Source organism: Amphibalanus amphitrite, unplaced genomic scaffold (assembly GCF_019059575.1).
Source record: "Amphibalanus amphitrite isolate SeventyFive unplaced genomic scaffold, NRLGWU_Aamphi_draft 000057F_arrow, whole genome shotgun sequence".
Classification (NCBI taxonomy): domain Eukaryota; kingdom Metazoa; phylum Arthropoda; class Thecostraca; order Balanomorpha; family Balanidae; genus Amphibalanus; species Amphibalanus amphitrite.
The window spans coordinates 1,221,165-1,245,221 of record NW_024881553.1 but is presented as its reverse complement, the minus strand read 5'-3'; the positions used below and the strand labels follow the sequence as shown (position 1 = coordinate 1,245,221).

At 46.4% G+C, this 24,057-nt stretch overlaps 1 protein-coding gene across 3 annotated transcripts; it reads left to right on the top strand.

The window, feature by feature from the left end:
- Nucleotides 1–336: 336 nt before the first annotated feature.
- Nucleotides 337–23,400, top strand: LOC122378323 (probable histone-lysine N-methyltransferase PRDM7). 3 transcript variants are annotated; one of them, XM_043359270.1, is made up of 5 exons: nt 337–677; nt 1,930–1,985; nt 20,697–21,019; nt 21,278–21,366; nt 21,886–23,400. In XM_043359270.1, exons 1-5 carry the CDS (start codon nt 540–542, stop codon nt 22,528–22,530), a joined length of 1,251 nt encoding a protein of 416 aa, XP_043215205.1. In that variant the 5' UTR covers nt 337–539; the 3' UTR covers nt 22,531–23,400. The 3 variants fall into 3 exon arrangements, with proteins under 3 accessions (XP_043215205.1, XP_043215206.1, XP_043215207.1); XM_043359271.1 differs by having other exon boundaries at nt 532–576; XM_043359272.1 differs by lacking the exon at nt 1,930–1,985 and having other exon boundaries at nt 541–677.
- The last annotated feature ends 657 nt before the right edge of the window (nt 23,401–24,057 follow it).

The window sequence follows — 24,057 nt, the reverse complement described above, 5'->3', positions numbered from 1 at the left end:
ACCTTGGAATGGAACTTTGTTTACCTTATTAAAAATAGTGAAACGATTTAGAAAACACAAACACGGATCTCAGCAACCAAATAATGATTAACGTAAAGGACTTGTAACATAGTGGTACAAGTCCTTTACGTACCACTATGTTACAAGTCTAAAATTTTAGACTTGTAACATAGTGGTAAAATTTTTTATAGGTCTAAAATTTGTATAAAATTTATAGGTCTAAAATTTTATACAATTTGTAGGTACAAAGTTATGGCACACGTGCACCACTTGTGATTTTCTATCGCAATTAAGTCATGTAAATGGACACGTGTAAATCAAAACAACTTTCTTGGCATAATATAAAAAAGAATCGAATCATTAATCAATTATTTCATAACCCATCACGGCGTTCGCCCAGAACTGGGTTTGGTTTTTGGCAGCAATGTACAGGAGCGATATAAGTGCTGCAAAATAATGCGTGAACATCTACATATATGACGCTTCATATTCGGTTATGACGCAGCAGCTCTCGCGCGCGCATCCACTTCCGCGTGCACATGCGTGGTCTCGAATGGGGTTCCAACATTTTTATTTGTAATATGGACACTTCGAGAGAAGTTAATGCTTTGGTATTTGATTATCTTTTGAAAGTGGACGATTCAATTGCGAAGCAATATCAAAGGATTACGAGACCGGTATGTGTGAGGATCAATAGCGCATGAATCATTGTGAAGTGTGAACTGGAACTACCTCAATCTCAATCTGTCACGGCTGCATAGGCGTCGGAACGGGGAGGGCACCGGGGCACCATGCCCCCCTTTGATTTTGGCATTTTAACATTAGCCCTATGGGTGTTTCATGGAAAGAATGGGACCAAAAGTTGGCAGTGCCCCCTCCCCCTTAATTGAAGGTGTTCCGCCGCTACTGCACGGCTGTCGACTAGCATTCAGTCTCTCTGACTTATACTGTTGCAGGATTATACCCTTTTGTATACTTACAATGATGGGCATTTCTGTCACATAGAAGCAGATTAGGTAGGTACTTAAAACCTTAAAGGGAATATACCACTTGACCAACTCACATTCATCTATGCTACAGTCATAATTTTAATGCTTGAAATCAAAATGATTAAAAAGAAGATAATGAACATCTACAAAAGAGTTTTGAAGATATTCTTTTATAGGTAGAACAATTTTCCAACATTGGTAAAGGCTAGATAGGGGTTGCAGCTAAAAATCATTAGGTACACGTTGACCAATCATATTAGGTGCCTACCTACTTAGCTCAAGCCAGCTGCATGCTGATTGGCTGAAGATTGGCCTCCACCACAGGTGGCTGCATTCTTTACATTAGCTTAGCCCATAAGGGAATGCATTCCTCCTTTAAGGGAATAATTTCAGAACTTTAATTGATCCTCCTGGCTAGAGTGATTATTCTGGTGTAAAAGCTTAATTGTGCTGGTAATAGCAGTATTGCAGCTCCAGCTGCAATACTGCTATTTCAGTTCAAAACTACATGCTAAAAATGGAACCTATATTTCCTTAATTTACACGATCCACTCCATTTAGTCATTCTAATAGCAGTCTAATTCAAATAATTGACATGGTTTTATTGCCATACAGGTTGCACTTTGGTGAATAAGCATGTATGGTCGTCTATTTTTACCTTGATGGGTCATTTTAAGCATCTCACTTGAAGTGACATGAGTCAAGCGATTCAAATAAATTGATATTGTAAAAGTTTAGCAATGGTAAATAAGGATGGATAATGTAATAGGTAGACAGTGATTAAGGTACCTATTATTCTCTTGCACCTTTGTTTAATGCTACTCCAACATAAAAAACTAGCTGCTTGCCTATGTCCCCCAGCACAGTGCTGGCAGATCAAACGCCATTAACATTTTGATTGTGACACGATTTGATTATGGCACTGATTTTATTATTCCAGGATCCTCTTGACCAAAATGCACCACCATTAGAAGAAGTGGTAAAATGCTTCCTCACGTAAGTATGCTTTGTTTTTACCAGCATAGGTAATATCAGGCCTGTCTGCACCTTATATCTTTTCATCTGTTACTTTTCAAAAATGATTGTAAGATTTACATTTTATTGTCATACCCATTATTTGGGTGCCATGATTTGTCATGTGGCAGCTTTAAAATGCAGTGAAGGTGGTGTAAATAGGTCAAAGCCCAAGTCAAAGTCTGCCAGACCAACAAACACCCATATCAGCCATCCACTTTCATGGTAAACATTTTCTAACAGTTCACTATCAAAAATGTATGAAAGTAAGGTGTTCAGTAAGAATTGGAAAGAAAGATAACCACTTGAGTTTTTGTTTAAAATTAATACTTTTTTGGAGGTTGGTATGGAGATCTCCACACTGACTGCATACAACACTGTCAGTAGTATTTTAACCCTAGAACGCCTAGGGGGGGGGGTGTATCAACCCCCCCCCTGAGGTTTTTTCGAAGTGCACGCTAAACGGCTTGTCGTAGCGGGCTGAAATTTTCAATACCCTCTGGGGCAACCTTTGCGCATCTTTTGCCGAAAAAAATTGATCGGGTCATGTCAGGTCACGGAGTTATGACGTCATAAGAGGTACAGCCTCCGGCCGACAGTTACCAAACGTGTGCGCCGAATCCCTAGGTTTTCTGCCGGTGATACCCACACTGTTTGATGGATCATGATGAAACTTCCCATGCATGTTGGGGCAAGCATTGGCTATCGTGTGGTGCAAGAAAATTGACCGGGTCAGGTCAGGTCACGGAGTTATGACGTCATAAGAGGTACAGCCTCCGGCCGGATTTTCACGAAGTGTGTACCGAGTCCCGAGGTTTTCTGCTGATGCTAATGCTATCCACATTGCAGTGGATATCCACATATCTTTTCTGAGTCGTTACCTACAGTATTTATAGCGGAGCAGTGGTCAACAGCCGACGAATCGGGACAAACACCGGAGGGTGATGTGACACCATATCACTCATCAGCAATAGGCCTCTTACTTTTATAGGGTAAATACACCAAAAAAACACCATATATGATGCAGAATTGAGTGGGGAATACGTTGTTGAAGGTTTGAAGTTAATATCTCTCACCGTTTTGCCGCAATCGTTGCGCAAAGTTGAAAAAGTTTGATTTTTTCGGAAAATTTGACCTTTGACCGGTCATAAGTAGGTCAAATGTTGACCTAGGACCAAAAAATATACCACCAATCGCGAGATCTCGTTGAGAGCAATCCGTTGGTTTTTTCCGCTAAGCTCTACGACCTTCCGTTTCGAAACGCCAGGGGGGGTCGTAACACCCCCCCCCCCCCTGGTCGCTCGTGTTATGAGAAATGGCCTGGTCGTGCGAGGGTTAATTTCATGAGTTCCTTATGCAAATCGTTAGTGTAGAGTCAGAGTGTCATGCAAAACATTACACAATACACACATACTTTTGAGGTGAATATTTTCCTGACTTTGTCTTAATACATGCTAAATGGATAAACAATAGGCATGTCAAAACATTATTTTATAGAAAGCTGTTTTTTTTAAGTGAAACTTTCAGTGCTCTATTTTACATATACTTAACCTCCTGTTTCAAAGCTCAGGCCACTTAGATAGGTAACACGTTTGTAAATAGCATCAAAGTGACATCATGTATAGATGATTTACCTACTTAGAGGCAAAATAAGCTTCTAAAGCAGTTACTCTCACAAGTATAGAATTAACACCAGCCAGTGTTTCATTTTTCAGCCTTTTTGGTGGCAAATCACACCTAATGGGGAAAATATTTTCATCTCTAAAATATGAATGACCAACTTTACTTCATCTCTGAAAAGAGTTTCATGTATTCCCAACAGCCAGTTCACTTGTCACTTGACAGTTGATGCACCCACATCCTTTTGTTCCACACCCTGTCAAGATCCTGACATGAAATCCTGGTTTATCAGTTAGCATAAAAATTGGCATTACACCATTTTGCAAAAATACTGCAGTTATTTACTTTCTTTTTTTCATCCTAAGATTTTTTTCTTCATCGGCACACCCAACCAATATCCAATTTTAGAACACTGCACTTTCTCTTGAATGAGATGACACATGATGAATTGTCAGTGTTAATCTACGCTTTAATAATTCCCTGTTCTATTTTTGGAAGTACCTATTGCATATTGTGATAAAAGCAACACAGTGAAATCTTACGAAAAAGTCATTGACCTGGGCCCGGTTCTTATAGAAACACTTACCGGTAAGTGTGACTTGGGCCAAAGTGACACTTATCTTAGGGCGACTCGAAGTCCCGGTTCTTATAGCCACACTTAAAGCCTCCCTATGATAAGTGTCACTTTCCTTAGGGAGACTTTGAGTGAGACAAGCGAAGCGAACTTTGCATCTCTAAAATGTTATTTCTGGCAAATATGTCCATTTAAAGAAGCAATCACGTGGTCTTCATTCAATGCATACTTTGGATATGCATATGACCGAATATTCGAATAAGAACCAGTAGGGGAGAGTGGGGTAATTTGGCCGTTTTTTTTTTAGAAACCGATGTAACTAAAAATCGACAACACATTTCTGCATTTTTTCAACGCTGACAGGTGTGGCATACATTTTACTTTCCTGGACAGTAAATTTGAAATGATAGAGTAACTACTTATATTGAAATTGTGACGTATTACAAAGGTCTGCAAAGCGGCCAAATTGCCCCACTAGCAGGGTTATTTGGCCGGGGATGTGGGGCAATTTGGCCGGTGTTAGTTTGAGGCCATGATTTTTGTTATAGGCGAGTCAGCTTCACATTCAGCAATGACGCATGTCCTACGACGCATTTGAAGCATTTTGGAGGTTGACTCAGCCATCACAGGGGTCGAAACTAGTCAAAATAGCGGCTCTATATAGATGCGATGACAGTTTTCTACGAATAGCTTTTGAAGTAATCAAGCTAGACCAAAACTAAAAGCACCATCGTAATTCTCTCGTCATTCCGCATCGAAACATGTATGTGTTGACCTCGAGAGATCAAGGTCAAAGGTTGGCTTCAGGTCACGTTACCTCAGGTCGCTTGATCTCAAGGTTGCGTGAGTTCAAGGTCATCATGTATATCATTCGATGCGCCTTGACGAGGAGCTGAACACAATGAGACCATTTGCGCGGCTGTATCTTTTTTCTGTAAGTATTTATTAGCAAAAAAGCGTTAGGCAACCTTTGATGACGTCACATGCCCTAAGCCCTTACAGCTGTCCAGTAGGAAATATGGCATCAAGGTAGTCAAAGTTGGTCATGAATTATGTCCTTTATGGTATAATTGACCATGACAACTCGGCCGTCCCAGCATAGTGACGCTGAGCGCACCGGCCAAGTTGCCCCGCTAGTCCCGGCCAAATAACCCCACATTGCCATTCTGAAAATTTGTGTCTATAAAGTCGTCATGCCTGTACAGAACTAGATGAAATTGCTCTTGGAACCGCTGGACACGCTCAAGAATGGCGCTATAATGTCTGAATTCGTTTTTAGCCCAAATACTACATGTTATGCAGCTTTGTAAATAGAAGCAAAAGTTACCATTTTCTAATGAAATTAACGTTTTATTGATTTTGAATAAAACTGCGAGGGGCAAAGTTTTGACATTTGTTCTCGAGTTAGTTCTGCCGATGACAAATGAATAGAGACTTAAGTTATTTCATTCACTTTTATCAGCTTTCGTACAGGTGAGGGCGGCCAATTTACACCACCGGCCAAATTACCCCACTCTCCCCTACGTTGGATGACGCAGTTGTACCTTTACCTTTGACTCTTCGTTGTTGTTCTTGTTCGTTGGAAATTATTGGCGCCATTCAAGGCCCTAGCGCCATTAACAAAAAGCGCTTAACCCGCGCCCCGTACGGCTAACGGCGAACTCTGCAACCCGTAGCGAGGGGGGGGGGCGTTTCGCCCCCACCCCCCAAGATCTCGGAAGGTTACCGACCGATTCTCAAATTTCAAATGGCATTCAATAGCCCCATCGGGGAATTACCTTGTGTTGTGACCAAATGTAATTGACCTATATAGGTCCAACCGATGTCGTCTTAGGTCAGGTCAAAGGTCGCATGTTTCACCGTTTAGAGGCCTAATTCTAAAGAATGCGTCATAACATCGAGTAAGAAGAAAATTATCTAAAATCATCGATGAAGCGTTGGTTCCTGATACATACTCGGTATGTTGCTAAATGTGGTCGCTAATACCAGGTCAGGTCACTAAGGGTCAGAACATGACCCTGACTATATATAGTCAGGGTCATGTCACACAACCCTAGTATACTAGGGTTGTGTGACACATGTTTTATGGCCAATTTACATTTCAAATTCAAATTTGTGGGTTACGCAACCAACAGGGCCAGTTTGGGTTACGTTCTGATGGAGGTCAGATCAAGGTCAGGTCAAAATGCGGCAAATTTTAAAGTTGATATTTTTGCGTAAAAAGGGTACCTAACTATTCGGTGCAGCTCGTCACGGGGAATCCAGTGGTTATCTTTGTTTTACGCTAGTTGGTTTAGAAAATGTAAAAATGAGTTTGAATATTTCACGTCATCAATTTTAGGAAGTTTTTTTTTGCCCTAACTTTGCCAAAAATTGAGTTATTGAGCTGACATTTGGCAAAAAGGTGGGGACCGTTAGTTTTATAACATATATCCCGTTTCTTTCCTTTTCCATACTCCAGTGGCAATATTTGCAGCACTTAAGGAGATATCGACGGAAAATGAGAGAGGGAGCCGTTTCGGCCCACCTACGGGGCGCGGGTTAAAAGTGGGAAATCAATCATATCTAATCTAGAGATGACGGGCTTGTCTGGGACACAAACGTGCATTATAGTAAAGATATCAGTGGGATGCTTATGTATGTTTTACATGCGCGCATTTATTTATTAACCAGTAAAACGCCTTTTGTAGCGACAAACGGAGCGAGCGACTGCGAGAGGGTGAGCCTTGCACGTGCGGAATTGCGAGGGGATGCTTCCAACTGACTTGTGCACGGCACCCTACTAACCGGTCTCTAGCGATGAGCCATATTTGAAGGCAATCGGCCCAGCCGTTCTCGAGATCTGGAAGCGGCACCCTGCACGTGCGCACGTGCCAACTGGGTCCCAACTCCCAAGTGACTTTTTCACGGCACCCGGCCAACCTAACTCTAACCGTGTACCAAATTTGAGCACAATCGGTTCAACCGTTCTTGAGATCTGGAATCGACCCCTGCACGTGCATACGTGCAGCAGCACCCCAACTGTAGCACATGGCAATGCATTGCCTAGTGGGTGCCTACCTACATACCAAGTTTCAGCACAATAGCCCTAGTGATTGCCGAATTATTGGAATGGGAACGAATTTGACACCTCTTCATTTTGCATTCGGCGCGTGAAGTGACGGTCGCCCACATGCATCGAAAATAGCTAATATCGGGGTAGAAGGGATGGGATCACTAAACAGAGAAGACTGCTCATCAAATGGTTGAACGGCTGCGAAGATACGTGCGTTCCAAAAGTGCTTTATATTTATCATGTCACACTAACCGCGGTTAGGGTGGTATCACCCTCCCTAACCAAAGTCTCACTTACTAGTAAGTGTCACTAAGGCTAGTATGGCTATAAGAACGAGTCTCACTTTCCGGGCTAGTGCAGAGGCCTCTTGCACCAAACTACCTAGCTAGGTAAAATCGAAAAACCGGTTTCAGAATAAGCTAATCTAACAGTGGTAAATTTGTTTGCAATAGCCCAATACATAACCCTACATGTGCTTGCTAAATTTTGCACGCAAATTGTTACATTTTAGACTTGGACTGGGTATACGATGCAAAATAATCCAAGCATTGGTGCAAGAGGATTTTGGTGCAAGAGGCCTCAGCTCGATGTTAGTTAGGGTAGCTATAAGAACCGACACTTCGAGTTCTCACTAACACTTAGCAAGTGTCACTTGCTTAGTGAGACTTTTAGGGTGGCTATAAGAACAAAATCGTCAATTTCAAGTGTCACTAGGCTTAGTGAGGCTTGTAAGTATGGCTATAAGAACCGGGCACCTTGAGCTGACCCTGACAGTTCACCTTTACCATATGCGAGTTTGAACCATATTGACCTAAATGCTATGTTAAATTCGTGATCTTTTTTAAATAAATTTAGTTCGAGCCTTTTGAATGGATGGATTCACAAGAACAGAAACCCCGCTAAGCGGAGCTTGTTGCGCTGGCCCTACCCTCTACCTTCCGTTTGCGCAATTTCTGGTCTATGACAGAATTTAGAGTCCAAAGTTAAACTTATGCACAAAGTCGCGCACGGCCGGTCCCCCTCACGACTTCTGCTGGCTACGGCCTGCCACCAACCGCAACCATAGCCTCATAATCGTCAAAGGCCCATCGCGCTTCGATCCCGACCGTTGTTACCGGGAAGCGTTCTCTCGCCACGCGGAGTCCAACGCTCTCCCGACTGAGCTACGGGACCGGTTATCTGACTGGATAAAATAGCTTCAAATAGCAAATTATGTCTAACAAAAATAATCCCTATGGATTTCTACGATCTTTTTTAATGCTAACTTCATACTTTTACAATGGTGTCAACTAAACTACTTTCAACTGGCCTGTGATGTCAGTTGAAATACTGAGGCCAATAAATCCGAGTTTTTTTTTTCAAGACCTGTAATGTGCCATCGAACGTCCTCCATCGAACGCCGTTGGAATTTTGAACCACGACCCGGTAGTTTCCAAGGGGATCAGCCCGGGTGACCTACGCCCGAATCGCCTATTCCATCGAATGTCTACGCCCGGGTGACCTACGCCCGGCTGACCTACGCCCGAATCGCCTACTCCATCGAATGTCTACGCCCGGGTGACCTACGCCCGGCTGACCTACGCCCGAATAGCCTACTCCATCGAATGTCTACGCCCGGCTGACCTACGCCCGGCTAACCTACGCCCGAATCGCCTACTCCATCGAATGTCTACGCCCGGGTGACCTACGCCCGGCTGACCTACGCCCGAATCGCCTACTCCATCGAATGTCTACGCCCGGGTGACCTACGCCCGGCTGACCTACGCCCGAATCGCCTACTCCATCGAATGTCTACGCCCGGGTGACCTACGCCCGGCTGACCTACACCCGAATCGCCTACTCCATCGAATGTCTACGCCCGGGTGACCTACGCCCGGCTGACCTACGCCCGAATCGCCTATTCCATCGAATGTCTACTAGCGTACGGCCTGCCCGTGTTCGTGGAGCAGTCCCTGCTGTATTATCGAGTAAGGATTTACCCATTCACTACGCCGGCTGACTGGCGGCCCCATCCTTTGTTTGCTCTGTTGTCGTCCGTCGCCCGTCGCGGCGGTGCCCAGGCCCGGGGGTCGCCTGGCGCAGCGGGGGGTAGCGTCCCGCCCCGCGGCCCCTGGCGCGGCGAGAGGTAACATGCCGCGGCGCACGGCACGGCGGGCCGCCGCCGCCGCCGCCGAGGGAGTGGACGCTGACAAGGATGAGGGCCGTGGGCCCGTGGCATCACCTGGGTTTGTATGGATTTTTGTCCATTTGGCCTGCTGGCTTAACACGCGCAGTGGAACGGTTGCGAGTACTACGCCCAGTGGAAGGGGGGGGGGGGCGGATGTCGCCCCCCCCCCTAAGATCTCAGCTCCCACTGGAGCTAGAAAGACGAAATTTGGAGGGTAGGTGGGGGCCATGGGGAACTCTGTTGTGTGTGAATTTCATGACCCTTGGTCAATATCTTAAGGTCAAATGAGGTCAAATGTGGTCAAATCTGCCATATTAGCAACTTTTTTGCGTTTACATGCCGATAACTCAAAAAGTTACCGGCCGATTTTCTTCAATCTTTCACTATACGAAAGAACAGACATTTGTGAGTATGTATGGTGAATTTCTAGATAATCCAACAATAAATATGGCAGTTAGAAGCCTGCTAAGGGTAAGATGTCGCCGGCTGAAGCGGGATCGGCCGACGCGGGAAACGCGGCAATCACAATTTTGTGTTTACACACTCATAACTTAAGTTGTTACTGGCCGACTTCCAAAATTCTTTGACCATGTGATTGCCTGTACATTTCTCAGTCTTCTCACCGAATTTGACGCGAATCTAATGTAATCAGCGGTAAGGAGCGCGATGTAAAGACGGAACCGTCCCGCCCCGGCAAAGTCTACAATTCAGGCGGCGCGTAACGGCTAGCGCCGGCCGCCGCGCCGCCGCGCCGCCGCGGCGGCAGGATGTTTGACTTTACACCGCTATTACTAGAAAAGTTGGGAACCGATTTTCTTACCTCTTGCATGAGAAGATCCGCAATTCAATTCTGGACAGGTAGCCGAAATTTCACATTGATATTATGCTTGCGGCGCGAGTTATTGGCGAAAAACAGGAGGGGTGGGCGAAATCCGCCCCCCCTTCCACTGCGCATGTTAAGTCACCGATTACATTAAAAGGACAAGTGAAAATGAACCCCTGCACGAATTAGTGTCTTTGCCAACGGCTACTTCAATTGCAGGAGGGTGAGGAGGGGTCGAAAGAACCACCCAGTGATTCATCCCTTGATTGAGCTATAGGGAAAGCGGGTTTGGCGAGTGGAAGCCAATGAAATAAATTTTTATTGTCCTAAGAACAACTTGAACAGCCTTGACTTTTCCAACAACTTGACAAGAGTCATTGCCATAGAGTGCATCAAGTTTCAAGTTGAACATATTTTTTTTTTTTTTGAAAAATGTGAAGTAAACTAGCCTTGCTTCTCCGTCAAGTGACGGTGTATCCAAATAACCCGACCGTTGGGTAACTTGAACAGTCTTTCTTTGCACGCCATGAAATAGTTATCTGGCTATCACCGATGTTGTTTGGTGTATAAACAAATAGGCACAACAGCTCTAACATAGGTACCTTATTGAAGAAAGATTAAAACAACAACAAAAATAACCGTTGCAGAATATCAATATCTGCTTGCTGCACACCAGCCAGTTGACAGAGTTTGGCTTCTCTCGTCAGTTGACAGATCGTCTATATCTCCGTTCGGTAAAACCTATCACAACCTTACCACATCTGTTAGAGTGGTGCCAATTGGATTTTGTACCTTCAGAATTCCGATTTTGTCCTATGCCCAAATCGGAATTTGGTTGGACAAAGGCAGCATGCTTTGGACAATATTTGTCAATTACTTGCAACACTTCAGCATTTTTATAAAGTAATCGTGCACACCAGTAAAAACGCCTTTTGGGGCGACCAACGGAGTGAGCGGGAGGGTGGGCCTTGCACGTGCGAAATTGCGAGGGGGTACCACCAAATAACTTGTGCACTGCACCCCAAGACCTACTAACCGGTCCCTAGTGATGTGACAAATTTGAGCGCAATCGGCCCAGCCGTTCTTGAGATCTGGAAGCGGCACCCTGCATGTGCGCACGTGCCAACTGGGTCCCAACTGACTTTTGCACGGCACCCTACCAACTGCTCCCTAACCGTGTACCAAATTTGAGCGCAATCAGTACAGGCGGCTTCGAGATCTGGAATCGACCCCTGCGCGTGCGCACGTGTAACAGCACCCCAAATCTGGCACATGGATATGCATGGCTTAGTGGGTGCCTACCTACATGCTAACTTTCAGCTCAATCTTTCGGTAAAAATATTTTCGGGTCATGTCAGGTCACCGAGCTATGACCTCACAATAGGTAAAACCTCCGACTCTTTTTGACAAAATCGTACATCTGGCGTAACTGGACGCGATCCCATCGACAAGAACGAAATTATTCTGTGACTTATGTCAGATTTTGACAGGACATGAAACATTACATCGTATATTGACCTTTCTAAGGTCAACAAAGGTCATTGACCTCGCATGTCTGTGTTTAGTAGGGTTTCTTGAGGTCCTGAATCCGAATCTGTGGTTCAATCTTCATCTAAATGCTTTCAAAATTGTTCCTCGATCTTTACAAGGTCACCTCAGGTCAATTAGGACAGTCCTCGCCAGCGGCGGGTGTGACTCTCGTGTTCCCGGGGACTATGTCACGCCAGTAATGACTGAACTGCAGTGAACTATGCATCATTTTGTTGCTAATTCATTGAGAAACACGGTCGTGAAAGTTTCATGTTGATATCTTTCATAGATTTGCCATTATTGGCTAAATAGCTTGGAAAATTTTAGCTTTTCCCCGTAATTTGATCGTTGACTAGCCAAAACGGAGTCAAATATTGACCTAGGATAAAAATATAGGTATCACCAGTTGCGAATACTCGTAAAGAGCAATCGACTTGTCTTTGTAGGGAAGCGCTACGACGCTTAGTTTCGAAACGCCAGGAGGTCGGATCCCCCCCCCCCCCAGGCCGCGTTACGAAAAATGCCCTGCCAGGGCGAGGGTTATAATAGCACGATCTAGGCGTCCAAAAAAGGGGTGTGATATTGATACGCAACGTAGCATTTGATGAGCGGCTTGGTAATAGTTAGATTGTCCTGGAGTGACTCAATTCAGTTAAGTTCTGGAACACTTGCAAGCTATTAAAAAGATATCTAGGCGCGTCCAGTGAATGTTGGAAGGTATTGGAAAGTAATTACATGGAAAGTATGGAAAGTGTACACACAGCGAATATTTTCTACTCAGATCATGACGTTAAGTGTGTAAAATAACAAATGCAATAGCGATTGAAATGAACATTTTTTGTAGGTTTACAAGTGAACAAGAGGTGCCAGGTGGATCATAGGTGGACCCCGGAAAAGAAAGGGAGATCGATTTCACCTGCCAACTTCGGTACCCTAACGCCATCTATGAATTTTCAAATTAATTTGGGTAATTTTATCACGCATTTTTGTAACATAATTAGACTATTGCCAACACGTTTTCGTGATATCACCAACGAAGAAACCGATTTATGTTGCATTTTGTGTGCTTCCTAATTCGATTACCTGTATCCGCCTTTTATTTTTCGAAATGGTTATATTTATGATTCATGTTAATATTTGGTTCATTCTGCATCGATCGGCAGTAATTATTTCAAAATTGGTTAACCCGGCAGGCGGTGGGCCTCCCAGCCACCTTCCGCGCGGTGGGGGGGGGGGGCATTTTTTGCCCCCCCTCGTATCTCCGAAACTACTGGACGGATCCGGAAAATTCAAACGGCGTTCGATAGTTCTGTCAAATTTGTTGAAGGAAACCAAATTTCATTGACCTCGGGGTCACCGATGACGTCACAGGTCAGGTCAAAGATAAAATGTTTCACCGTTCACGGGGCCTCTAGGGAAAGCGCTATAACACCGAGTAAAACGCATTTTGTCGAAAATCAGCGATAAGCCGTCAGTTGTCTAGTACATACGTTGCTATTAGAGGTCACTGGTCATACCAGGTCAGCTCACAGGTCAGGTCACCAAAGGTCACCAAGGGTCACTACATGAACCCAACTTTACTAAAGTTGTGGGATGCATGTTTTATGGCCAGTTTTTCATTCCCAACTCAATGGTATTGGTTATAAGACCATCAGGTACGGTTTAGGTCACTTTCTGGTGGAGGTCAGGTCAAAAGAGGTCAGATTTCAAAGTTGATATTTTTGCATAAAATGGGCATCGGTTCGATGCATCTCGTCAAGGGGAGTCTAATGGTGGTCTTTGTTTTGCGCTACGAGGTCTAGAATTGCTAAAATTTGAGTTTGAAAATTTGACGTCATCAATTTTAAACAGTTTTTTCGCTATAACTTGGCCAAAAAATAGGTATTGATCTCAAAGTAAGTTGGTATGTAGATAGAAGGCGGTAGGGACTATCACATATATTCCGGTTTTTTCGAAATTCAAAAAACTTATTGGATTTGTCGGCTATTATATTCAAAAAATATATTTTTTGATTTTTGGGGTCAAAATCCAAAAAATTCGAAAAACCGAAATAGCAGTTTTGTAGCCCTCTTAATTCCACACCTTTTATGTTCAAAACATTTTTCTGTATCTCTAAAGCTGTAGGCCTGACAGCTCTTCCCGCGAAACCTTTTTTTGGGTCGAAAATGGCAAAAATGACGTCACTCTGACGTCATTAGCGGCCAACCTATCATAGCCTTTGGAAAAATTTTTGGTCACCATGTGCGCTAGCTACTCCCGGGAGGGTAGGGGAGAGTGGGGCAAAGCGGCCACCCGGGGCAAAGCGGCCACCCATCGTTTTAGCCCTTCATAGCTGGCGTCAGTTCCAATTTATGGTTTCCAATTATACTTCTCTCCACGGTCGTTCAAATGAGCCAGACCGGGGTTTCAGGCCCATCACCATAGTTCTGTGAAACACGGAAAAGCATTTCTTGCCAGGTTACCAACTATGTTTACAATTTTTAAATGTTATGTTATTCCATAACCGTTTGGAATTTTTATAAGCAATCTTGTCCATGCATTGCATGGTTATCGTACATGTATTCTACCAATTTTAATGTTTTTTTACCCCACTAATAGCTAAGCTGGAATATTTTTGTCTCGGACGGTATTCGCGGGGCAAAGTGGCCGGGGCAAAGTGGCCACCCCCCAATTGGCCATAAGTTGCTTCCATCTGGATAAAAAACATTATTTATATTCAAATGTGTCGTCATGCAATCATCTTGGCCACTTCTCAGTTGCACGAGTTACCAAATAATGCAAATAAATGTTTATTGTCATGAAAATCCTTTTTTTGTTTACATACAGGTGGAAGATGATAAAGTAAACATCCATCCTCGCTTAACCTTGTCACCATCAAATACCCTAGTCGTACACGAGGCAATTATTTTGTTTCTCATATCGGGACTCGAGAAGACGCCGGTGGCCGCTTTGCCCCAGGGTATGGGGCAAAGTGGCCAATATGCATAGGTTCAAAGTTTTGTCAATATCCTTCATATGTGAACGCCTTTGGAAATAAAAGCCTGGAAGGTTAACCCTCGCCGGACCTATTGCTTTTCTACATACGCGCCGGCCGAGGGGAGGGGGGTGAGCGGGTACGATCCCCCTCGCCGTTTCGCCCCTGGTGGAGCTAGCGCGTGTCAGAAAAAAAGAGCGTGTGTGCCGTTACGAGGCGCAGAGATTGGTACCCGATTTTAAGGTCCTAGGTCAACCGGTGACCTCTGAGCTCAGGTCAAGTGCCCCAAGGTACGGTTCAGTTTTTGGCGAATAACTTCGCAAAAAACGGTCGCAGAGCCACGATTTTGGCAGCATCGTGTTCGCCTCGCTCAGGCGCGTCGAATGATATACTTTTTATTTGGGTCAGGTCAACTTAGGGTGTTGCCCTCAGGTCACGGTCAGTTCAGCGCCCCCAGGTCACGAAGTTGGTCGAAAGAGGTCATGTCGCATATCATTCGATTCGGCAGGTCTTCCTGAGTTCATTGGTGGCTTTCCTGGCTCGCTAGCTCAATTTGATCGGGAGTGATTGACGAAAAACTAAAATGGCCTTGATGACGTTGTAAATGACGTCACGCAAGGTCAACATTGCAAAAGTGACGCATGTAACCTTGCAAGGAGTACGTCAAATCACGATTCTGTGTGCTTGAGATAGTTGGAGATCGTTCCCGGCGCCAGAATAGCAGTTTTCATTTTTCCCCATTGACTTTTAATGGGGAAGTCACGAAAATGACCTGACCTCATATGACCTTTAGGAAAAATCCGAGATATACAAGTTGTGAGACTCGTTATGGATACTAGATCCTGCAAGTTTCATTTCCCTGTGGGTTTCCTCTGGGAGGGCGTTGTGAAGTTGCGACATCTGAAGACGGTGCAGAGGTCCACTTATAACGTCATAGGTCAGTGACCTGGCCTGACTCGAAAATGCCGTTGGTGTCAAAAGATCTGGCTTGAATCAAAGGTTAGGTATGCCAAGTTCCAGCTTTCCATCGCCAGTGTGTTAGGAGCTATCGCGGAAAAAACCCTAGGGGGGGGGGGCGGCACCCGCCGTCCCCCCATCGGCCGGCGAGGGTTAATTGAGTACCTTATTGCTTCGTTTGTGTATGTGCATGTAGAACATTTACCTCTTGAATGATACACCATAAACTGCGTTTGAATTTCAGTTATTTTTGGGTAGGTATATAATTTATGCTAGCGGCTGCAAAACGCCAACAGTAGGTGCGATGAAAGAGACACCTCAGTGGACTCGCTTCACGAATAGGACCCCCCAATTCCCAGTGCTCTGGAGCCGCCCCTGGTAAAGTTATGAACTTGAAATTTTCAGGGAATGTGCCCAATTTAGTTTTAGGAAAAGTCAGAAAATTTCAGCATCGTAGCTTCAGCGGTTTCGGAGATATTTCCGGAAAACCTGAGGGGTGGATAAAAACAACCCCCCCTGCCACTAATAGGGTTAAGCGTTTGCAAGCAAGGTTGCCTAGCGCAATATATAGCTCCACTGCAAAAGGAATGTTTTAAACATTTTCCTCATCTATTTGCCCCAATTAGCAACAATGCATCGCAATATAGCCACTTCTGGATTGTAAAGCATTTTATAGCATGTAAAATGGTAGGTATATGGATGTCTTCGGAGCCAGGTATCAGTGCGTTTTGTGAATTCTACAGTGATTGTTTGTAGCGCGATATCTGATGTCGGTCATTTATCTATCAGTATGTCTGTCATTTAGCACTGCTTTAAGTGAATACTATTTACCTTTCTAATGACGGTCACGTTGTAAGAAAGCCCCTACTTGGTAAAAAAAAAAAAAAAAAATCCGAAGGCCATCAGTGCGAAGTTATCTTTTGCAGAGAAATGAAACTTGCAGGAAGAAGCATCTTCTCAACTTGCAGGTAGCTATATCTCGGATCGTAAGGGACACTGTCTCAGGCGACCTTATGACCAGCTCACTGAGGGGCGAAGATCACGATGCTGCACCAGTTTTACGAACAGTGAATGAAAGGTATCATGTGATAACATATACAAAGTTATTGTGCATCCTCTTTTGACACGTTTTTGCTATAATAGGCGGATCCAGGCGTCCAAAAGGGGGGGGGGTTATTTTTTACCTCCCAACATAGGTGCCCTGACACCGCCTTTGCATGACCAATACAATTTTAGTCGTTCTCTCATAAGAAAATTGTAACATAACAAGACCATTGCCACCCTTTTTAGAAACAGTACCAACAAAAACCTTATTTACTATACTTTTTGTGTACCCCCAATCTCAATGATCTGTATCCGCCTATGATTTTTGAAAATGCATATTTTTAGGATCCATGTGAATTCCTGGTTCATTCTCTATCGATCGGCAAAAGTTGCGTTAAGATTGGTTCAGAAACCTGGCCGTGATAAGCAGTCTAAAAGGTATCTGCAATTTGCCCGTTTTTACCCCCCTCTACCCGCCTATTGACATTTTTTTTATAGAAATGTAGATCTCGTCGAGCGAAATCGAATGCCGTTTGAATTTTGAAAATCGGCTCGTTAGATCTCGAGATATCAAGGGGGGTCGTAAACAGCCCCCCCCCCCTGCCACTAATAGGGGGTAGCCAGGAGCCTGCCACTAATAGGGTTAAGTATTGTTGGTTTTTGAAACGGTTCTTCGTCTAAACCTATTGTCCGAAGGCCACGTTACTGACACTCATACGAAAACGGAACATTAAATGCATTTTCTATGCAAACGAAACTCATAATCAGGTGACAACCAAAGTATAGCGTCTTACCATACCCGTAATATAAAACACCCCGTTTCGAAATGTCTTGGAAAAGCTCATTCACGCTCGAATGCAGCATACCAGTGCTTTATGCATTATTTTGTTTAATGGTTGAAAGATAAGGTCTTTAAAATAGTATATGGCATAGTGCGTTATATAGGCTGTGAGTTTTGCACCGATGAACTTGTGACCATGGTTTGTACCTATGTATGTATGCATAACACTCCAATGTATGTACAGTCTGCTTTTCTTTTTGCTCTATCTTAGATCAAAAGTTATAAGCGAAAAACATTTGACCTAATTTAGCGAAATTTTTACATTTATATCCCCCAAAAACTCCCTAAATATTGACCTAGAGCAACCAAATTTGCACAGGGGTGAGAACTCCAAGGGGCCCACCTATCTACCAAATTTGGTGTTTCTAGGTGCCATAGGAGCCAAATGCCCTGCCAGGGCGAGGGTTAAAAGTACCGCGCAAAGTGACGGTGGATCCATCAACCCTGACCGAGGAAGGGCCTGCTATAATTTGAAAGTCACCGAACCAATTGACCTGGGGAATGGACGAGGATATCCATTGTTTCGGTGACTAGCAGTCCTTCCTCGGTCAGGCTTGATGGATCCCAGCCCAGTTGCTTTGCGCGGTACTTTTAAGACATACTGTGCAATGACGTAAGCTTTAAAACCTACCACGTGGAGGCTTGAGATCGTAAATAAATAAATATAGATAAATACCTAATAGTACATGGTCAAATAACTAGTCTAGCGGTGACACACTTCCCCTCGCCAGTATTGGTGTTTTGACAGCCGCAAACGTATAAGGGCGGGGGAAGTCCGTTGGACCCCCTTGCCGTCTCACCCCTGATCGAGCTAGAGCTTCGCGAAACAACGAGCGTGTTTCCCGTGACAAGAGGAAGCCGATGATACCCAATTTTAAGGTCCTAGGTCATTGGTTGACCTTCCAAGCCAGGTCAATGGCCCAAAAGTCGGGAAAATCGAGACCAGTTAGGTCGTAAAGTGTGGCTGCTACGGGGTTATTCGGGGTTCTGATCACGAATATCATGTTAGTTTTTATCACAGATGATGTCTTCATGCTTTTAGGCCAGGTCGGGTCAGGTCAGTTCAGGTCAACCAGTAGTGGTTTTGCCGGGTATTCGTAGTAGGTGTCAACCGCCTCTGACAGCTTCGTAACATGTTACAATGGCACCAAAACTACTTCGTAAATGCTCATATGGTTGCTAAATTCGAATTAAGCTAAAAAAAAAACTAGCCTAGAAACATGTAAAAGTAAACCGAGCTCATTTAAGGTCAGTGACCTGTCCTGAGCTTCAAGTGAACTTGACACCCACCCTAACGCATAGGAGCAATATCATATCACATGTTTGAACCCTTGAAACCACGAAAAGAGTGCAAACGCGCGGCTAAGAGGAGACGACATACGCCGAATCGCGATTCCGGCCAAACATGGTCTCGAAAAGTAGGTCACAGGTCACAGGTCAAAGGTCATTTGCGTCAGGGTCATGATTTTTTTTTTATAAATTTAGTCCGAACCTTTTGATGGGAAGGATTCACAAGGACAGAGCCACCGCTAAGCAAAGCTTGTTGCGATGACCCTGCCCTCTACCCTCCGATCGCGCAATTCCAGTTCTATGGCAGAATTTAGAGTCCAAAGTTTAACGTGCGCACAAAGCCGCGCACGGCCGGTCCCCTCGCTGACTTCGCCTGGCTACGGCCTGCCACCAACCGCAACCATACCTGTCAGGAGGCCCATAAATGTCGAGCGCCCGTCGCGCTTCGAACCCGGACTGTCATAACCGGGAACGCGTGCTCTCACCACGCGGAGTCCAACGCTCTAACCAACTGAGCTACGGGACCGGCTGTTGTTAGGGTAGGTGTAAAATTGATGAACGCGAGGGTAATGAAAGTTCCGTCGCGATCAGCAGGTTTTTACGCGAGTTATTTGCGAAAACCGAGAGGGGGCTGTTCGACCCCCCCCCCCCCCCCACCTATACCGGCGAGGGCTAAGGGGGAGGGGCGTTTCTCACGGTTCTTCCTACCTAAGATCATTGTTAAGATCTGAAATGAGAAATCATAAAACATGGCTCACAGCAGGGCTGAAGCGTGAAATACGCAAGCATGGCTACTCAAGCTCGATCAGCTCAACGATTAAAAAAGCAGTTCAGGCTCTCCGCCGATGATGACAGCCTGGTCGGGTAGTTCGCTCCGCGGCAGGGTCCGTCTACTTTGTGCGGCGCGGCACGGCGCGGCGGGGGGGGGGGGAAGGCGGCGATGCGTCTGAAAGGCGACGCTCGGACGTCCCGGGAATCACCTGTCACCATGCGGCGCGGCGGTCGGTACCTCCGACCCTTCCCATTGTTACCTGACTGCGGGTGCCGGTTCCCCCGGAAGGGTCACTTTGGTATGCGAAATCTTCACTCGTTAATCGGACAGGAGGGGAGCAGTAGACATTCGATGGAGTAGGCGATTCGGGCGTAGGTCAGCGGGGCGTAGACATTCGATGGAGTAGGCGATTCGGGCGTAGGTCAGCCGGGCGTAGGTCACCCGGGCGTAGACATTCGATGGAGTAGGCGATTCGGGCGTAGGTCAGCCGGGCGTAGGTCACCCGGGCGTAGACATTCGATGAAGTAGGCGATTCGGGCGTAGGTCAGCCGGGCGTAGGTCAGCCGGGCGTAGACATTCGATGGAGTAGGCGATTCGGGCGTAGGTTAGCCGGGCGTAGGTCACCCGGGCGTAGACATTCGATGGAGTAGGCGATTCGGGCGTAGGTCAGCCGGGCGTAGGTCACCCGGGCGTAGACATTCGATGGAGTAGGCGATTCGGGCGTAGGTCAGCCGGGCGTAGGTCACCCGGGCGTAGACATTCGATGGAGTAGGCAATTCGGGCGTAGGTCAGCCGGGCGTAGGCCACCCGGGCGTAGATCACCCGGGCCTGAGCCTTTCCAAGATAACAGGGATTAAAACACCATGGTCTGGGAATGGACAACGAAATGCGGGCTAATATTGATCATCAGCGTTTGTACCAGCCAGACCTATAGGTTGGCCGTGAAGTGCCATATTTTCATTACATATTGCATTAGGATAGACTGCTTATCACGACATTTATCGATTGAAATTAATTGAATTAACTGTAAGTGACATTTTTCACAGGAACTTCAATGGAAACAAATCGTCGGACTGTCCGCGGTCGCGGCATCTGTCTGCGGTTCCCCCGCTCCTCGCGTGTTTCCTGAGGAGGGGGAGGGGGAGGACGCCGAGCGGTCCGAGGCGCGCATCCGCCGGCCCGGGGGGCCAGATTCAGAAGGCAACGTCTCCTCGGGAAGCTGGGAAAGTGCGTGACAGCTTGAGCGACCAAACAGGTGTCAGTGCAAACGCGAAAGAAGTGGTTGGGTCAAGGCGCGCTGTGAAAGCAGCGAGATCGGAAGCTTCTTGGAGATTAAGAGATGCGGAGTCTTTGCCGCTGTCCAAGCGTGGTACGTAGCAGGGTGGTGGTGTTTAGTTGCAATGTAGTGGCTGGGACTGCACTCTGATCAAAATGATGCTAGTGAACCCATAGTGTTGTATTATTGTTATCGTGTTCATATAGCCAAAACCATTTATTGTTTACTAGTGTTTTATTACAGGCTAATTGAAAGCCAACGTCTAATGTAGTTTGTTTTTTTATCGTCTTTTTTAACTTTTTTCATTCAGAATTGTTTCATTGCTCACTGACGATATGAAATGGCTTTCAGAGGCTGCAGTGGCGCGGACCCGGCGACTCTCCGACTCGGACAGTGGAGTGGATGATGCCTGTTCGATGCACTCGTCAGTTAGCAGTCGGGTACGTGCCGCCCGTGAGCTAAGCCAGTGAAAGAAATGGCTTTAATGCAGCGTGTTAGGAAATTTGAGAACTACTTACAACAAGTGGAGCTAGGATTTTTTAGTGCACATGGCGCACACAAAACTAATATTGTGTTTTCTCTTCTTTGCTAATTGAAGGTAAAGTCATGACCAAAAATTTCCAAATGAGTAGTTTCGGTCTGTTCTTACCGCTGATCTATTGTTTGAAGTTTCTATTGCACCCATAATTTTGACTAGCTGGTAACTTCATAAGTCCGTACATTGTATGATGCCTCTTGACGGCCATTTTTTCGAAAGTAAAGCTTGGGACAAAATCTGCCCCCAGCGTTAGCCCTACCAGTCAGCTGAACCACGTCAGACGTGGTTAATGGTGCTGTCATTGTACCCGGGCGTGGGTTAATGGTGCTGTCTCATTGTACCCGGGCGTGGGTTAATGATGCTGTCATTGTACCAATGGCGTGAGTATTGCCTCCATTGACGTACCGCGTCCCGTCGCCAGGCATCACGGGGCAGCGGCGACGGCCTGCCGTCTGGCCCCGGTGACGAGCTGATAAACTGTGACCAGTGCGGCCGGCTGTGCGTGGACGGCGACTGCCTGCTGCACGGCCAGCCGATCCCCGTGTGGGACTCGGTGGTGCCCGCGGACACGCCTCCCCAGGAGCGCGCCGCCCGCTCGGTGCCCTCTGTGCTGCGAGTCGGCCCGTCGGGGGTACACCGCGGCGGGCTGGGCGTGTGGACCCGGCGCCCGCTGCACCCCGGCCTGCGCTTCGGGCCGTACCTGGGCCGGCGAGAGGGCAGCCGGTCGCGCGCCGCCGCCGGCGGCTGCAGCTGGGAGGTGCTGCGTAACGGCCGGCTCTGGTTCTGTGTGGATGCGGCCGACCCGGCGTGCGCCAACTGGATGCGCTACGTCAACTGCGCGCCGTCTGCGGCCGATGAGAATGTCACGGCATACCAGCACCGCTGGCGCATCTGGTACCGCACGTGCCGCCCGATCGCCGCCAACACCGAGCTGCTCGTCTACTACGGAGACGAGTACAACCAGGAGCTCGTGCGCGAGGCAGCGGTGCAGCGGCGCCAGCCTCCCCGGGGTGGGGACAGAACAAAAACAGGTGTTCGGTGCCATGCTACATTCACAGTTACCTGACCATTTAAGCTTGAAGGATAGCGAGGCCGACTTTTTGTTCTAGTATGGCGTACTCTTAGAGTGCTGGCGTGTGATGTGTAGGTATTGATTGAAGGCTGCTCCACTTAGCCCAACTATAAGCACAAGTGCCTTATTTCAGGGATGCTTTCATTGTTGGGCATCTCCGTTTCTATTCCGCCTATTTAGACGATGTTGCGAAGGCAACCATCCCTTCCAGCCACTGCTACCACGAGTTCGGCGGCCACAGACTTTCACAGGGATACAGAGAGGGCTTTCGGGTGTTGCATGGTGTGGAGGGGCTCCGGTGCGGGTACGCTGTCGTGTTAGGCGGTAGTTAGCTACATACGCCGGTCTGTGAAGTTACGGGTTTCGCGGCTGTGACCGACCGCCTTTCAGGCCGGCGTCAGGCTCAGGTCTCAGGTGTGCCAACGTTTGCTGGGCTGATTTTGTGCCTGAGCTGGGCATATGCCGTAGAGTGGATCTGAGTGGTGCCCTATCAGTGTTGTTTACCTGTCACAGAGGTTTCATGAACTACGTGGCGACTTGGAACGGGAAGGGCCTGTCCGTAGTGGGTCTGGTTTGTGCGTGTCCTCGCCTACCATCGTAATGCATTTTACTTCCATGTTCGCCGCCTTGTGGAGCCCAGTTGCAATGTGGCTCATTGCAATGGAATCTCGCCCAACTGCCCTCATCGCTTATATTATCTTTGGCAACGCTAGTAAAGTAATCTTGGGCAACATTAGCTCTCCTGAAAAAGTAGAAAGGAGACCTCATATAATCAAGCTAAACTGTGATGTCCGGTACAGATGTGTGACGCTGCACCGATGTCTTATGCCGGGAAATACATTTTTTATTTGTTCACAACTGTCACCTTATGTTTGTCTCCATGGAGGCGCGGAGCAGCTGGAGAGCTTTGCGGCTACGCTCTGAGGCAAAGCTGTGTCATAACTTCGCAAAACCCATCAATGTCTGTAATTAATAATTATAGCGCTTGGTTTACACCGGAACGCCAACATTCTATGCTCAGATGACATACATATTACATACCTATGTAGCGAGCAGTGTCAAAATAACTGCGGCTCGTATCATTGGTATCCTAAAGGCTGAAACAGACTCTTTCCGCGTTCGGGAAATCGCATGCGAGAGCCTATTTAAATACATTATAATTCTTCCCGCATCAATCGCATCCGGGAGGTGCGTGCGATTGATGCGAGCGTGCTTCCATGTATTTCAATAGGCTCTCGCATTCGATTTCCTGACTGCGGAAAGAGTCTGTTTCAGGCATAAGGCTTGCTAACAAGATGCGCCATTTCACGAATTGCGCATCGTAGGTACCTAAAAGATGTTACAATATTTTTATCACCACAACTAACATCAATCAGTTATATGCGAAAATCAGTGGCTACGTTTTTTCTGTCATAGAAAATTGTTTCAATTAGCCGCGCGTCGGGCCGGTGCTCCGCGCCGGGCGGGAGGGGTGTTTGCCCCCCCCCCCCGTTCAGTTCAGCTCCCAGGATACCTAACGAC